At 46.6% G+C, this 17,607-nt stretch overlaps 1 protein-coding gene across 1 annotated transcript in view; it reads left to right on the top strand.

Annotated features, from left to right (window-relative positions):
• The window catches only part of vps13b (vacuolar protein sorting 13 homolog B), a 324,029-nt gene that overhangs the window by 251,175 nt on the left and 55,247 nt on the right, over positions 1-17,607 (top strand). The window contains exons 39-42 of the mRNA XM_079275924.1: positions 4,856-5,058; positions 6,115-6,334; positions 8,889-9,073; positions 17,316-17,512. Of these exons, the coding sequence (XP_079132050.1) occupies positions 4,856-5,058; positions 6,115-6,334; positions 8,889-9,073; positions 17,316-17,512 (805 nt within the window). The remainder of the gene's footprint in view (positions 1-4,855; positions 5,059-6,114; positions 6,335-8,888; positions 9,074-17,315; positions 17,513-17,607) is intronic.

Below are 17,607 nucleotides of genomic sequence, written 5' to 3'. Positions count from 1 at the left end.
CGATCTAATGTAGAGCTGAATGGTAAGAAATTGTAATACGTTGCAACTGTCACTGAACCCATGTGCAACTCATCAACACTCATCAGTTACTGTGTGACGGCTCTGATGACGCACAGCTGCCTGCTGACAGTGTCCCCAGCTAGGAAAGCAGTTTCCTGCAGCGTCCCGTAGTGGTCTTGTGGTGAGGGGATAGTGTATTTCTGTGGTGACTGACAGTATATTACTTCTATTACTCTTACCATCCCAGACAGTCTTCGGGGGCCTCAGCTAGTTAGGTAATGACTCCTTTAGGTCTCATCTAATTGATACCAGCGCATCCCGGGGTATAAATCAGCCAGGCAGTGGTCAGATAACAGCTGCCAGGGAGAAAACCGACACGGTAAATCAATGTCTCCGATTCCTATCTAATCTCGCGTGAGCGTTTGCCAGAAATGCATTTCACTTTGGGGAAGATTCCCATCCGCCCTGTTCCCCCACCACCCACTTTGTTCCCCGAGGGTTTGAAGGTTGTGTGTTATTCCGCAGAGCACGCTCTCTTGTGTCCAATTATATCCACAGTTAGTGTATTACCTACGGTAGATGTCGGTGGGAGACTCAATGTAGTGCTGTGGACGGGGGGCAGCAGCGGAACGTATTTTAGACATTGGAAAAAAATATGTTTTTGTCAACGTAGTCCTGAAGAGAGCATGGATCCATTTCAGTTCAGGTCAGTCTGATGGCACGATGAAGCGGGGAAAGTATTCTAAATATGGCGTACGCTTCAACTGATATTGCCATTTATTATTTTATTTTGTGTTTAAAATACATTTTGCTTCTGCCCCCTGTCCACAGCAGTACATTGAGTTTGCTTCTCCAATCTGGGGGCGCACTGACCGCCATCTACGCTAATACACCGACCAAGGTGAAGAACCTCATACAACCCCTCTTCAAATCAAACAAACCATCCCTTTAAGTGGGGATTGAGTGATAACTGTCTGTCGACATGCCTCCAATATTTATCTTTTCTCTTACTGCCACTATGTGTCAAAGGTCAAGACTCTCCAAAAGATCTTCTGCTCCTTTATTTTGTTCATCATCATGCTTTCTCATTTATCTGTGTGCATGTTTTCTTTTCTCCATTTCTCTCTCTCTTCCCCATCGTCGCTTGCTTTCTGTCGTCCTCCGTAAACACGTTGGTAACACGGGCTCACAGGTAACTCCCACCTCCTCCAGCACTTTCAGCTCTTTTCCTTTACCTCCTTAACATTCCCTCCGCTCCTCCCTTCTCATGGCACAACCTCACAGCTCAGCGGCGTAATGTCTATTGGGCTTGTCTGCTGACGCATCTCTGGAAAACAAACCGAAATGACGGCGGTACGGTCATACATTGAGAGAGCGCGGAAGAAATTTGCCTCTGACTATTATTCAACCTGGATGGAAGAATGGAGTTAAGAGGTGAAGAAAGAAAGGGATCCCCCCTCATTAAAAGCACTCCAGGTGATTATTAAGAGTGCTGCTGCTGCTGGCTGTAGCACCAGGATGCTGCGGTCAACTGGGCTGTAAATGACGCATGGTGAGACAGGAGAGAATGCTTTGATGAACAGTGTGTGTGTGCGTGGATGTCTTTTTATTTCCACTTGTTCACCTGCGTGTGCGTGGTCGGCATTTACATGCATTTGGCTTTTTTCTTTTCTGTATGTGTATGAATATATGTGTGTCTCCTTTTGTACGTACGTGTGAGTGAAAGATCCTCCGTTCAACAAGCCAGTTTGGGAGTTCCCTTTGCGCTGTCGAATAAATCCTCGCCGTGAAAATAAACCCCACGTCCACAGTTCAGTAAGTAATCTCTAACAGCTCGCTCCGCGACACCGCGAGACATTAGCAGGTGGACTGCCAACTTGTATCAACAGTGTCTTTCCTGAGAGAAATGAGTCATCCCAGTGTAATATTTCCCCCCATGAAGAGGTATTCAAGAGCAGCACTCTTTCATTGGATACCCCCCTGTTGTGTTAATGCGCTCTAACGTTGAATAAGATGTTCCTTCGTCAGCTGACCAAGCCAGGAAAGATGTGAGGACGCTTGTGTCAAATTCTCTCTCTCTCTCTCTCTCACACACATACACACACACACACTTTGGTGCTGTGTCTCCCTCCCTCCATGTCTATATCTATGTGTGTCCTCATTTATCACCTCCTCCCCACTCCCTTCATAGGCCTTTCCATCTCTTCCATCTAGCCTGCTTTACCTCAAGTGAACCCCAAGCAAACTAAGGTCAAGGTCTTTCCTCAAAGGACTGATATATAAATAGGGAATTGCCATATTTGTGAAACAGGGGTGTCAGGTGGACAGCGGTCAGCTGTTGGTGCCTCTGGGAGATGGACGCCCATTCAGCGAGCGCAGCAGCTCTAATTCAGCCTGCACAAACCCTCCAGTACCAGCAATCCCAGTGGGCTGGTGGAGCGCTCATTCTAACCTGTGCAACGGCAACAACAGAAAGTTTGGCAGTAGATATCTCCAGGCGGCAACTTCCAGGTCTGAAAAATGAAGCCAATGAGGAAGTGCCTTAACCCTGCATTCTCTCTAGTGTCCATCAGGGGGCGACTCCTCTGGTTGTATAGAAGTCTATGAGAAAATGACTCTACTTCTCTCTTGATTTATTACCTCAGTAAACATTGTAAACATGAGTTTATGGTCTCAATCTCTAGTTTCAAGTCTTCTTCAATACAGCATGATGTTCATTTAGTACATTATGGTCCATTTAGAGTCAAACAGACCATAAAGCAGGGTATGTTTTAGGGCGGGGCTACCTTGTGATTGACAGTCTCTACCATAGCATTGTCTGTGTTTTTGTCTTAGAAATGTAACCCTTTCTCAGTGTTTCAATTCATGAAAGCTAATTATCACATTTTGGTCGCCTAAAAATGTCATTGTTCAATTGCACTGAGCTCCTCCCTCCAAGATTGCGATGGCCAAAAAACAAGATGGTGACAGCCAAAATGTCAAGGCTTCCGTCAACAAACCAATGTTTGATGTCACCGTGACTACGTTCACTACAGACGTTTGTTCATTTTTGGAATGTTTTAAACTAAATTTTCTGGCCAAAACGTCAACGTTACCTTAAGAGATAAATACAAATGCTGTTGCAGAAGACACCTTGTTTTGTGAACCTATATGTTGACCATCAGTCTACTGATATCATGTAATATAACTTCTGAGTCTTCATTTTAGGTTTTATTCATGTTTACCCCTTGTGTGGTAGAGATGCCTCTGCTTGTTACTGGTTCTGTCAAATTGTCGCTCTTTATTTTGTACAACTGTTGACATTTAAAGGTCAAGTCAGTGAACAACAGAAACTGCTTAACTTTTAGTGTGGGACTAGAACAGGTGTGTGGTTACTCTGCCAGACTTCCAGTCAGACTGGAGTGAAGAGGCATCTTTCAAGAGCCGCTTCTCAGGGCATTATTAGTCATCTAGAGTTGAGGTTTCCAAATGGGCTGCTGCTGCTTTAACCAAATCAGCCCTGCCATGTCCACGACGAGCAGAAAGTGGTTTCAGTCCGCTTATTTACAGGACCAAAAGTTCAGGACGGCCTGTTACCACGGTGAAACCGCTCTGTGTAAATGGAAAGGACGGAGAATGCTGTGCTTATTAACTTGGGGCTTTTGCTGCTTTTGCTTCTTGCAGGATGAGTGAGTGTTTGGCTCCTCCTGTCTGGTTCCCATCAGGGTTTTCCTCACTCTCACATCATCTCTGCTAAACCTTTCAGTTCACCCTAGTCACAGAAGCAGTTTGAACTGGAACCCATACAGGTTCAAATCGGTCAAACCATGACCCCGGAGCACCTCTGTTCACAGAGACACACGGCTGTCTGCTCTTCGTATCGACTCAGGATGAGTTTATTAGCCTCTGACACAAACATTGGTAAATGGTGAATAGACTGTACTGTGTAGCGCTTTTCTAGTCTTCCGACCACTCAAAGCACTTTAACACTGCATGTCATCATTCACCCATTAACACCCACTCATACACTGATGATAGGGACGACCATGCAAGGTGCCACCTGCCCATCAGGACTATCTAACATTCATACACTGCAGCCACAACTTGCAGGAGCAATTTTGAGTTTAAATGGTTTGCCCAAGGACGCATCGACACAGACTAGCAGAGCCGGGGATCGAACCAGGGATCCTCTGATTGATGATCCCGCTCTACCAGTGAGCCACTCTGAAACTCTCACTCGCAACTTATGTAGCCAGTCTAATTAAAAGCATCCTCTGGTACATACCAGCAGACTTACAATCAGTCAAGTTTGCGATTGTTCATCAGACATCCGTTCAGAGTCATTAAGCTGAAGTGGCTTGTTGAGTCACACATCACGAGTGTTTGTGTTCATAACTTCAAATGAGTACAATCGTTTGGAGGCCAGTGATGTGGTCGATGTAATTGTACTGTATGTTTTACGACTGTGACATCACAGGGGCAGACTGTCGCAGTGAGTGGTATCTTGGTTAAAAAACACAGAGGCAAGCGTCTGTGCAGCTGAATTCTGAGGTTGAATTGTTTATGCGTTTCGGCTTTATCTGGCATGGTTGCGCTTGTGTCAATGAACTGTGTTAGTTTTTGTATCTAATTAGAGATATCAATAGTTGACTTTGGAACTACCGGTAGTATTCATTTGAGACATTTTCTCGTCTATTTGAACCCTCGTTCCTCTTTTTTCCCAATGTAATCACTAATTTAGTGGCCGCTCCTAAGCACACAGGGTTTGACGAGACATTGTTCCTCATCACAGTCCAAAGCGTCGTTGACGGAACTCTCCGTAGTTCCACCGTGTGCTCTACATGCCGTTCATGGCTACTCCTTCCTGTCTCTCTAGATGCGGTCCAGGCCGCATCCGTGCAGCTGGAGCTGCGGGATCTGTCGGCGAGGACGGGGCTGAGGGAGCGAAGCCGCCTCCTTCTGGGCCCGTTCTCCAGCAGCGCCTCCCTGGAGGCCCGCTGGTGTCGGCACAGTGGCAGCCCTGGATCCGAGCCCGGCCCCCCGAAGCTGCTGCTGGACCTGAAGGGAGGCCTGCTGCAGGTCTGTGACATCAATTCAGCATCCTGAGTCGCGGGATTTATCAACCCGGCACAGCTAAAGTCTCTGGAGGTTTCGGGTCAGATCAGCACCGCTAAACCAGGGTTGGATTGAGTGTCTTGCTCAAGGACACTTAAACTGCTCTCTTGCAGCTGGAGGGATGGCAGTAGGGACTGCATGCTGTAATTCCACTGTATATTTGAGTCACCTCTGCCGGTTAAGTGGTGGAATATTAAAAGCCTATTTTTAGCAGTTGGGGTTTTATCCTATGTGTGCCTATTTTCCTGTGAGAAGTTACATAATGGTCCACACTGAAAAGTCCCCTTTTTCAATGTGACTAACTGAGCACATTATTACTAATGTATAATTCCACATTACTTCTTCGGGGGGGAAGCCCCTAACCCGTCCCCCCATTCTCAATGGCTCGCTTAATGCTTTTATTGCGTGCCCATTAGCAGAAACATGATTCGTAACTCCACACTTAATATGCAATCATACATTTCCCACTGTAAATATTGGCGTGTGTGGTGTTTCAATCAAGTGCTGAGCAGAAAAACCACCGGAATTCCTTCCGATTCCTTTCTTCTCGTGCTCTCTTTTCAAAAAAACCTGGGGAGAAAAAAGAAAATCCCCAAATTTTCCTGTTTTTAGAGTTTAGTCATAACCCACCCTTGCAAGCAGGCAGCTCCATGTGTGAAGAGTTTTTGACTCAGAGATTCCGGGCCCTCGGTCCAAACCCCAGGCCGACTGGCTTTGATGGAGCACGGGGAAGGGGAATGCCGCGGGTAAGTGAGGAGGATGTGAGGTTGTGTTGGGCAATGCGAGGCAGGACATGAAGGGGTGATGGCGAGGGTAACCCTGTCTGCCTCTCTTCCTGTTTTGGAGAAGGATGTTAAATTATCGTAACCGTGCGTATTTATGCATCAGCTGTGAGTCTGCGTCACTGTCTAGCTTTCTGTCTTATCACGCTCTTGTGTTTTGAACTCCTCCACGCTCTTTAAGTGGACTTGCTGGTCCCCCCCGACCACCTCACCGTCTCTACCTCTTCTGTCTCGACAGGTCTTCTGGGGCCAGGAACACCTGAGCTGCCTGAAGCTGGTGGAGGAGCACCTAAGGGTGTACCTCAACCTCCAGAAAGGTGCAGATACAGATCCGGCCGAGAGCCGTTCCAAGGGCAAGGCCATCCAGCCCCCTCCTTCCCCGGGCTCTCCCTCCCCTCAGACGGAGCACAGCTCAGATGACCTGCGCACGGGGCATTTTCAATTCATCCAGGACTCAGGTGAATGTTGGTAGAGTGGCAAAGGGGCTGATAGTGTAGCGAGGCTGGAATCAAGGTAAATCCTGTTTCTAGTGACAGGATTGCTTCGTGGAACTTTGCATTCCTCAGAACAGCACCTCACTCGATGTTCTGCAGAAGCCAGACTGATTTATCAGCTTATATTCCTGTTAGTCGCAACCAGACAAAAAGTATTATCCAACACTCTTTACCTGGACATACGGTTTCCCTGCTATTTCTTAACACGGTTTTGAAAATGGATGGAACAGTGGTAAGCACGAGTCCCTGGATCCACAGGAAAGAGGTAACCACGGCCATTATAACTGGAGTTCACTTCACAAGACCTAACTCAAAGTTTAGTTCACACAGATTCAAATTAACTGGTTCACATTCATTTCTTCAGTTTCTTTCTTCGTAAACTGGTCAGAAGCTCTTAATCAGTCTTTCGGACTTATTTTCAGCATCCTGACCACCAGACTCAGGGAGAGCTTGATACCACGCACCGTACGACCTTTGAACTCTAGATCTCCTGAACGCATCACTATGACACTCTACACCAATATACTGTCACTTTACCTCTTTACACCTCTGTGTGTGTGTGTGTGTGTACATATTTTATTTACTTACACAGATTTTCATACTTGACATCAGCCCACATATTGAATGAACATTCAGAGGGGAACCTTAGTTTCAAGAGCTAACGACACCATATGATAATAACGGCCATGACACTGGTCTAAACAACCTGCACAGATGTAAAAGAAAACAGACGAGAGTCGAGCGCACAGAACTGTATCCGCAAATGGAAACGTGTCTTCGCGAGGGAGCGTTTCTGCTCCGCGTGCACAAATGTGGATTTGCACGAAGCTGTAACCAGCTCGACCCTTACTACGCCGCTCGCTGGTCAAGTTGACATTTCAGACGTTGGCGGTGGGGACGGACAGATGGTGGCCAATGTCTGTCTCTGCCCCCTTCATTGCACGAGCCATGCCATCATAATCTGTTCCGAAAATGCACGTTAAGCTCACGCTTATGAGTTGCAAGCGTATACGTTCAGTTCACCGAAAACATTCAAGCATGTTAAAGAGCGTGTTCATGCACGACACTGTTGGTACAAAGTTTGAAAAAAAGGAACCTTTGTGCCAAAGTGAGATGTCACTTAAGATACACGCGGGCTTAAATCAAAGTCAGATCAAAGGCCTCTGTGGAAAGAAGTTTCATCGGACATGTCTGCCTGGTTCCACTCTGAGTAACATGCTGTTTATTCCCCCTCTTTGTGCTCTGTGTGTGCTGTCCTCTCTCACACACACACACATTATACACAGAGGATCAAACTTGTCTCTGGCTGTAGACCAGCCGTCCACTCTGTCAGCTGTGGTTGAGTCTTTGTTTGTTGCACTGTTCCTCTGCTCTTTGATGCGTTTAATATGCTGGCTGGAGCAGGAGAACGTACAGTAGTGAACTAGAACAGAGAGCACAATCTGTCTGCAACATGTTGTCAGCGGTCAGGAGACAACCGGGGCCCTCGGTGGAGAACAGCGAGTGGCCCCCAGGGGCCCGACACGGGGATGGATGGGAGAGTTGGACAGAGGAGGAGATGAAAGATGGATTGAGAGACGGGTAGAGGGGAGTCTTCTGTCCGCCGTCTCTCACTTCAAGCTAACGCCGATGAAAGTAAAACCTCATGAAAGTGTCCGTCTTTTTCTTCTTTCATTCGCCCTTTTTTTCCTCAAAAGAACAATAATGCCGTTCCACTCTCAAGTGGGCAGCTCACCGCTTTCACATGAAGGGAAAAAGAATTGCCACGGACAGCTTTTGCTGACTCGCAGTGTTTGTTCCTCCGGGGGCCAAACAAAGCAGCAGTTCTCTGCTCCACTGTTTTTTTCAAATAAACATTTTTCCAAAGGACTTGAATCCCAAACAGCAGCCACGACTGAAGTCAAACACCACTCAGGGGTTCAGACCCAGCGTTGTCCAGCTTTTGCAGGTGCTTGGCGGGGTTCAATCGATGGTTGTTTACTCCATCGCGAAAATGTTTACTCAGCCACGGCTGTTTATGCACGGCTTCTTATAAACATTCTGAAAGCGTGGAAACATCTACAGCACTTCTTTTGGGCGATATTATTTTTGGGAGGGTTCGGATTCCGTAGTAGAACATCGCAGTATCAAAGCTAAACGCAAGTCAAAGTTGTTGTTGTTTTTTTGCTACATCAGATCAATTTCATAATGGGAAAAGAATGACACACTGTTGTTCATCCCACATTCGCATTTTCTTCCCTTAAGATGAAGCCTTTAAATCAGGCTTTCTGTTCTGGAATCCTGTGTAGTCGTTGTTTTATGATACGATCTTAAAATATATGGATTTATTCTCTTCCAGTTTATCCTCTGCTCCTCTCTTCTGTGTTTCCTTCCATTAACTATATCCCCTCAGCCTCTCACAGTGTGTTTTCCCTCTCTTTTTTTATGTCTTCCTGTAAAGCACAGTCTAAGCTTTGCTTTTTGATCACTGACAGATTCAAGTGAAGTTATTCTGATGGTAGTATTCATTTTGTGGCAGCTTCCCAGAGACTGCCGGGGCCCCATGAGGTGGTGTTCTACAGCGAGACGGAGGACAGCCCGGGGGTGATGCTGTGGAGGTACCCCGAACCGCGGGTCCTCACCTTCGTCAGGATAACTCCCGTCCCTTTCAACACCACGGAGGACCCTGAGATCAGCACTGCCGACCTGGGGGACGCCCTGCAGGTAGGGCCGACACACATGCGTGTATCTCTTGATTAGAAAAAAATGTTCACCTTATACTTCCAACATATCTATTTTGGGTAAATTAATTGTTACATTAATCAGGAATTTAACAAATAATATTTCGAATAATCAATGAATTAGTCTTTAGAATAATCAGAAAAAAATAATTGGTCTTTTATTTATAAAATAAAATTGTTTCGATTAAGCCCTACTTCCAGGTGCTGTCTATCGTCACTACCAATGTTCTACAGACCCTACCCAAACATAAACACACAGCATATTGTGAATAAATGTAGGAAACTCTCAGGAAAGGAAGCCTACTACTGTATAAAGAAGGCGAAAGAGACTCATCTCTCTCACTGCTCCCTGCTTAACATCACCTGCAATGAAAGAGAAATAAACTGTCTTGGAGTTGGGCTGGGGGCCATTTATAATTCCCATGACATGAGTCATGAGAACTTCCATTCGCTCTGTGTTATTGAATGACTGAGACCCCCGCTGACTCTCCAAACATGTACTACATGATCAGACAGCTGTGGAAGTCATCGTGCATGCTCCGGTGTGAATAGCCAGGTGTCTCTAACCCCAGATGAGGTTATAATTTGGCAGAGCGTAGCAGCTACTGAGTCTACAGGGCCTCAGCGGGGGACAGGACAACCCACTTTTCCCCCTATCACTCATCCTCGGCCTCTCTATCCCCCGCCTCACTTTCCAGCTTATCGTCCTCGAAGGCCAGCTGAATCCCAAATCCCGTTCTCTGGCATCCTCCTCCTCTGTAATCTTTCTCTTTTTTTTTCCTGGAGCTATTTTTAGGTCAAATGCCCTGACACTGTTATAAGCCAAGTCACTCCGCGTCCTCTTATTTATTGACCATGCAATTAGGAATGGCATTTCTGGTAATACAATATACAAAACATGTTTTTCATCATCCTGTTAGCTACGCTTAACCCAGTGCTGTTCCTGAACTAATGCATTGTTCCTGTTCTTTTTCCTGCTCATATCAAGTTTCACAGCTTGTTTTGGTTATGTTTCGTCAGATATTGTTTTAATTTCTGCAGTTATTGAGGTTTCTAGAAATTATTCGTGGCAAAAAGTCTTCAAAAGTCACGTAGAAGCAGAAGCTGAGGATCAGCCGTCCAGCAGCTCACAGTGAAATGCAGTGCAAGGATAGCGAACAAATGTATTAGAATAAGAGGATGTGATGAATACACAGCATCCAAATGCTCAATCCACAGAGAAATGGACACAGTTAGTATTCAGAAACTGAGCTGTCATGACACAGGGGCTGTGATGTCATAACTACACAGTCACTGGTAGAAGTGATGCTAAACTCTGTGTTGTTGACACGTGAGTGCAGGTACGCTGTGAATGGGAGGGGGGGGATACAGAAGACCGGAAACACCCACCACTCGGAACAGATAGGGAAGCGGGTCTTAAAGAGATAGGCGCTCTGTCCTTGTATTCAGACAGACAGTATGAGAAAAATGGTGTTTTTTGACCATTAAATCATGTAAACATGTTATAGTAGAAACTCCAAATTACAAGAATGAACCTGAAAATTGTCCCTTTAAATGATAGACTTTACTATAATGTAATTTTTCTGTTCTTTTTTTCCTTGACTAGCACTACTTATGATGTATAGTATTTATCACATATTTATTTCATCATGTTATTCCCAGCCGTTATTGCTGTTGTTTCTTTGCCGTGGTGAAATGTGGCCCTGGAGACACCTGCTGCAGCGAGCACGAGCACAGAAGAGGTTTCAGTGTTTATGTCTTTCTGTCTGTCGCTGGGACAGATTTTGTCACCACATTTGTGTCACAAGATGCAGTCATGGAGGTGTGTAATTGATGGTGGGGTCATTTTGGTTTGGTGTCGCAGATGGTGTGAACCCATCACAAGAAGGTATTACTGAAATGAATGATGGTAGTTTTATTTCATTTCCAGCCCATTAATAAGGACTTATTAATTACATGTTTAAGCCTCAGGGTTAGGTTCCTTTTCTCTCTGCGTCCTCCATCTCCGCACATCCTCCCCTTTATCGCTCCGATTCTTTCCCAGACTCCCACATCATTTCACCTACAGTGCAGATGTTTTCTTCTCGTCCGTTTATGTCGGCCCAGGAGAGATGAGACACTGGAAGGTGCTGCAGATGTCTGGCTTCACAGCGAGGCCCACAGCTGTAAAGTCTGTAATGAGCGAAACTCCAAAGCCTCTCGCTGATTGGCCACATATTGAGTTACAGTGGAGAGCGGAGGGAGATGATGTGTGTGACGAAGGGAGGGCGAGAGGAAGAGGCGGTGGGAGACAGAGTTAAGGGTGGTTAGTGGGAGAAGATGGACAGGAAGGAGAAGAATGGAGATAGATGGTCACAGATGGAGGTGGTGTCTTTCACCAGCTGATTGAACGAGAGCTCGATGAAGGCCAGACAGCAGATGTTCACATGATTCACATGTCTGTCGTTCACCTAGACAGCGGCCATCAAATGTGAGCTAGCCTGGGTGCCGGCATGTATTTCTGCATCTGTACTTCCATCTCTGTGACCGCTGGACGTATTCGCGTGAGTGTGTGTTGCGCAGCGAGAACCGGCGGTTGACGAGCATGTGGTTTCCTCATCATCTGCGCCGCTCCTCGTGTCATCTGGCGCGGCCCTGTCTCCTCTGACAAGTCTGTTAAAAGGAATCAGGTGATGAGACTTCCACGGTGGGGAGGTGATGAAAGGAGGAGGCTCTGAGCACCCAGCTATTACTGAAACCACTTGGTGTGGGGATGAGATGCAGCGGGGGCCAGAGAACAGCAAGGAATGCTCAGTCAATGGAAGCCATTGTTATTGGCAGCTAAGAAAAGCCTCTCACAAGTTTTAAAAGAGAACTAGAAACCACCTTTAAGGAGTGACTGTCCTAATTCTGTAGCTTGTGCTTGTGTGACACCCACATAAAGTCTCATCCATGCCGGTAATATGACACTTGGACTCTACAGCAGTTAACATGTTAACAAAGCTGTGGCTGATAACATTCATTTAGTTTATCTGAAAACCGGTTTAAATCTGTTGAAAGCGACTGCGATGCATTTAGTCAAGACTTCTAAAAACACAGCACCACGTATCATGTGCTGTTTTGAAAGGAGTGATTGTCAAGTAACTATAAGACATTCTGTGAGTTTACTGATACGTTACACAGTCCTCCTTACCTCGTGTTTCAATCCAAACTAAATACTAAAACCAGAAAGAAATCCAGTGACTGAAAAAGGAAATGCAGCCATAAAACAACAAAAGAAACCGTAATGGTTCAGTTTCAGTTCCAGTTCCAAAGGAATTTTCATTTACTTCACATCCGGGCTGTGCAGAGAGAGAGGAGGGGGAGGGGGAGGGGAGAGAAAAGGCAGTCATAATTTCTCAGGCCTCTAAAATTACCATGTGGCCACACGGAGATGAAGGCTGATAGATTTTGAGAAATGGAAAGTGAGAGGCGTAGGGAAAGAAAAAGAAACACGGAGGGAAAGAGAGAGAGAGGGACGTGTGGCGTCGAGCTGTCTTGTCGTTCCTCCCCATCGCTCAGTCGGTTCTACGGCCGTTCACCGGCAGGTGGATGGTGAGGAGGACAAGGTGACCAAAATAAAAGTGGCTGCTCTTCACATTTTCTCCATCTTTTCATTCTATTCCTCCTCCTTTTCTCTCTCCTCTCCCTACTTCTGCCTTTGCTCCCCGTCTCCACCCAGCTGAATAGGTGGAAGGTGGGGTTGGTGGAGGGGGGGGGGGGGTGGTCGTTGCTCTGAGCCATGCTGCTCGCTTGTCCCCCCGGAGCAGATCATATTAACATTTTATAAAATCAAGATTTCCTGCATTTAAATAGTTGTGGTTTCCCAACTGGTTCCAGTGTATCGGACGGGGAATTCAAACCTTCTTCCATTACTCAAAGTCAAATTGCACTGCACTGTTTTTACAAGCAGTAGAAGGGGAACCATGTCAGAGTGATTGGGTTTGGGAGGGGGGGGGGAGCAGACGCAGGTTCCTGCCCGTAGAGGGCCCAAGTGATGATGAGGAGATAGAAGGTGACTCATTCTCACCTTCTCACCGCCGTGTGGTCCGGCCCTCTGAATCATAAGCAGGTGTCCTCACTGCTCCTTTTTTCCGTCCGTCTCTCTCGATTCTCTGCCTCTCTGCGGGGCTCTGAAAGCCTGAGAAACCGGGAGTGAACACAGGAGCTGGTGATTCAGCCTGACGCCGGCTCAGAGGAGGAGCAGGAGGAGGTACAGTTTGTTAAAGTGGAGTTCAGCCTCCGCGTGTAGTCATTCGCTTTTTTTTACCAATACTAGCTTTTTTCCAATATCCAAATTTGCTGTTCCGGCGGGTGCCCAAGAATCGCAAACATCACACCATCTGCTCCCCTGCTGTTGCTTCTTCGTACATGACACTGTGGGATAGGCTTTCATGTCCCGGCAGGGCCCGCCACCGATATCATAAAAGCTCTGTGGCCTGAGATGAACCGGCAACCTTTGAGTCATAACCGCTTCTGCAGCTGCTGTTGCTGCCATTGTCGTTATCATGAGAATCGCAGGTCCACCCTCCGCTTCACATCCTTGTTTCACGTCCCTTTTTTATCTCCTGGAGTCGGTGGGTGTTTCACTGCGGAGCGGACCCCAAAAAAGAGCAAAAGGGTGTATTTTAGCCAGGATCACTGTTGTTTTAGTGCTCAAGCAGACCTGCATTATTCAAAATACGAGACTGTCCGTGAGGTTAATTTGATCTGGAGCTTTTACACCTCATTCACCAAAAACTTTGGCATTGCAGACTAAAAGGAAGAAAAAAAAGTGGAGCGTGAAGATCTGGGCGTGGGATTTTCCGCTCTGATTAATGTTAACCTATATTAGCCCACCTGAGACAGCATGGCGGGAGTCATTTTCAGAACAATTTTCATTACATCTCCTGAGTAAACATTTGCTCAAGCCGACGTCAATTCAATTTGTCCGCCGGCTGATAAGAGGTAGCTAGCAGTGGATTTTTCGGACACTTAGGCATCAGTGGAATAACAGAAGACCTAATAACAGTGTTGATGTTGTTAATAGGAGCAATGGCAGACGAGGCTGTGGGTGTCGGCGGCCGCAGCCTCGGATGGGAGCTTGGGGAGTCTTCAGTTGCACGGACATGTTTAAACTTCAGCAGCGATCGCACCTGGGTCCATCACGGAAATTGAAATCATTTCTGTGTGTTGTGTATTTGCTTTAGTTTTGCCTGCCTTCAGTTAACGCTTTTTTAGAGCGAGAGAGAGAGTGATTGGTCAATCAGTCCCAGAGAAGTAACTCCATGCAGAGAAGTATGTTGCGGTTTGGCAGAAACAGGGTCCGGGTGACAGGGATGGAAATCAGATGTGTGTGTACACAATGCTGCCAACAGTCCTGGATTTCAATGCATTCGTAAAGAGTTTTTGAATATTGAAAGCACTTGAAAAGTCCTAAACGTTAGCTTTCCGGGCCTTTTGAACCACCTCCAAAGTGGAACCTTGACTCAAACAACATCAAGATAGCATGTAAGATAAGCCCCGGGCTGATGTTTTGTCCCGAGGCCTAGCTGCCAGCCTTCTGCTTGAGGGGAACACAGATTGCACCCGTTTACCCAAAGGGGAATGTCAGCTATTCAGGGTTACGTGTTGTTTATCAGATAAGGTACACACACAATCAGGCAGCGGAAACCGACGCTGCCCGGACTGTATCACGCACTCACATACATGCGCACACCTGTGTATACACACGTGTATACACGCGTATTGTCTTTCATACATGCAATTATACGTGGACACGTATACACAATCTGTTTGACATATACACAGGTGCCTTTTCCTCCCAGAAGCCATTGCCAGACGTCCAACGTAGCAAAGAAATTTTTCCAACATTATATCTTTTTTTGTTGCGAGCTGGTTATCGATTTCATCTCCACACTTTCTCCAAGGCCAAAGTCAAAGGAACATGACGCACATTCAGCCATGCAAATGTATTCCACTGTACCATACATGCACCTCACATATTAGTTTCTGCATGCCGTCATGTGTATAGAATATCACAGGTGAAAAAAGAAAGCACCTTCTCTGTTTAGCAACGCGGTTCTGGGAATCGTCCGCTGAGATTCAGTGAGTTTCCGCTCCGGTGGCTCAGTGTGTCGGGGTTGCGGGTGCACCACTCTTGTCGGGTACAATTATGAGCAGCGGATTCCAGGAAAAGCTGTGTGGCATTTCATACATGATGTAAGCTCACGGTTACCTCATGCATTCCTCCCCTAACAGTACGCCGCACCCACCGTGCATACGAAACAACACACACACGTTTTGTGAGCACAAAGCTTCTCACACACAGTCTTGTTGACGGTTCCATGGGGTTCGGTAAGCTCCCGGGGAGCATCGGTACCTCCGGTAAACAATTGGATTGTCACAGACACATGTGCTCAGACAAATGCCCTCACTCACCCATAAACAGCACACACACACACACACACACACTGGCATCCTGCAGGTGTGCTGCTAAAAGCTCCCTGCCACCACTGATCCATCAGAGTTGCGCAGGTAGCCAAGGGAACCCGAGAACCCGCTTTTAGTTCACACAGGAGCACCAAACACATTTATGCGAATCTTGGCACGATGTGTGAGTAACGAGTTGAGCCCTACCAGTCATTCACACGAGCTGATTGTTATTCAGTGTGAGAAACAGCTCAGAAACTTCAATGCTAATGGCCGTCTCATAGCATACAGTTGGCCCGGGGTCGAGTCATGCAGATGTAGTTGTCGTCTCGCTGCGTTGGTGGTCTGCGCTTGTTGTTTTTTTCCAGACTACATGAGAAATTATAGATTGGTTTGTCTGAAGTGAGAAACATTCAAGGTTGTAATGCAGACACCATTAAAAAGAATAAATCGCTTGCTCATTCCTTCTCCAAGCCGGGGGATTCCCCGTGTCCTGAAAGGGTCAATAACCTATCGATGATAAATGATCAGCAGACCACTGCTTAATGCTTTGTGTGACTGGGGGGGATCTACAGCACTGAAAGAGTACCTGTTGTGCAATAACAACGCCTCACAGAAACATCTGATGCGTAATCAGGGTCACACTGAGGAGCTTACAATGCTCTGCGTATGCGGTCTGGATGCAAAGGTTCAAGTGATGACTCAGTGGGAGATTCATCCGTACGATGTTGGCATCTGATGGAGCAAAGCCACCACCTTAAGAGGACTTTCTGATCCATCGGTAGCATCAATTCTACAACAAAACATGCAGGCATATACATTCGACAGCAACAATCTGAGTTGTGTTTCAGTTGAACATTTGATCAAGTAGTCGCAGAGCTCGGAGTAACCCAATAATGCCACCCAAAGAGATGCAAAGAAGCACATCGGTGTCTTTGGGTTCTCATTCACGTTTCCTCCAAGCTCTTTCAGAGAGAAAACTAATATCTGTGATCATTTTTTAGTCCGTGTGCAGGAAGTAAGGGGGAACAAAATGGCGATAGACTCCTGTGTGATTTCATCCAAGTGAATACTGGGATTGATCCATGATTGACTGGCGAGCAGAGGTGTGTGTGTCTATACGGTGGAGGAGAGGGTTCGTTTGAGCCACAGGTATTTAAGGAGGATTTGCATGAGCAACAGCACAAGGATGAGGTGTTACAGGATCCTCTTTGACTTTTTCCATCATGTTTGCTCAGCAAATGAAGAAAGGGCTAGAATAAACAGCAGTAAACCTCCTTTAGACTTGTCTTTTTCTTTTAGTCCCTTCCTTTAGGCAGTCAGTACAATTTTATTTGCATAAGCAGATGTAAGAGGGTCGCAATCCGTTTTTCATGTAGGAGAACTACTGTGGCCGACACGAAAGCCTGAATGGCCCTATGTATATATGTCGATATAAACGGCTAATTCCAAGGTAATGCTACACACTGTTCTTTAACATGAAACCGCTTAGTTCAGTGTTTTAATCAGCTGATCCCTTTTGTTTTGGAGAGGAGACCTCTGTGGTGAAAACCTCCTAAACTCTGAAGGCTCTTAACCAGGAGAGGCCAACTGCGTGGAAAAGCAATGCTGGTAGAGCATGACCCCACGCTACTTCACAGCATAACCAATAGCAAATTACATATTGTGCGTTAAAGGAAGCTTCAATCTGAGTTGAAGATCTCTACCCTGATTAACGGAGATGCATACAAACCTGAATGAGATACATATTTTGGGGGCTGCTTATGTAAGTTGTTCACTGTGTCTTTTCCTTTCAGGTACCGTGCAGCCTGGAGTACTGGGACGAGCTCCAGCAGGCCTTCGTTCCCTTCCGGGAGTTCAGCCTCTCAGAGAGCAGCGCCTGCCAGCTGCCGCTGCCCAGCCTCAGCCTCACCGTCCAGCAGAAGGAGCTGGTGGCCTCAGACCTGTGGAGGATAGTCCTCAACAACAACGGAGAGGGAGGAGATGAGCAGAGGTGTGTGGGGGGGGGGGGGGGGGGGCAAACCTGCGTTTTATTAAGCTGTTTCTCTGTGCTCTTAGGTATTTGTACGCAGTATGTGTGCTGTCCAG

The sequence above is a fragment of the Melanostigma gelatinosum genome (genome assembly GCF_949748355.1).
Source record: "Melanostigma gelatinosum genome assembly, chromosome: 9".
NCBI lineage: Eukaryota > Metazoa > Chordata > Actinopteri > Perciformes > Zoarcidae > Melanostigma > Melanostigma gelatinosum.
This window is presented reverse-complemented; position numbering and strand designations above follow the sequence as displayed.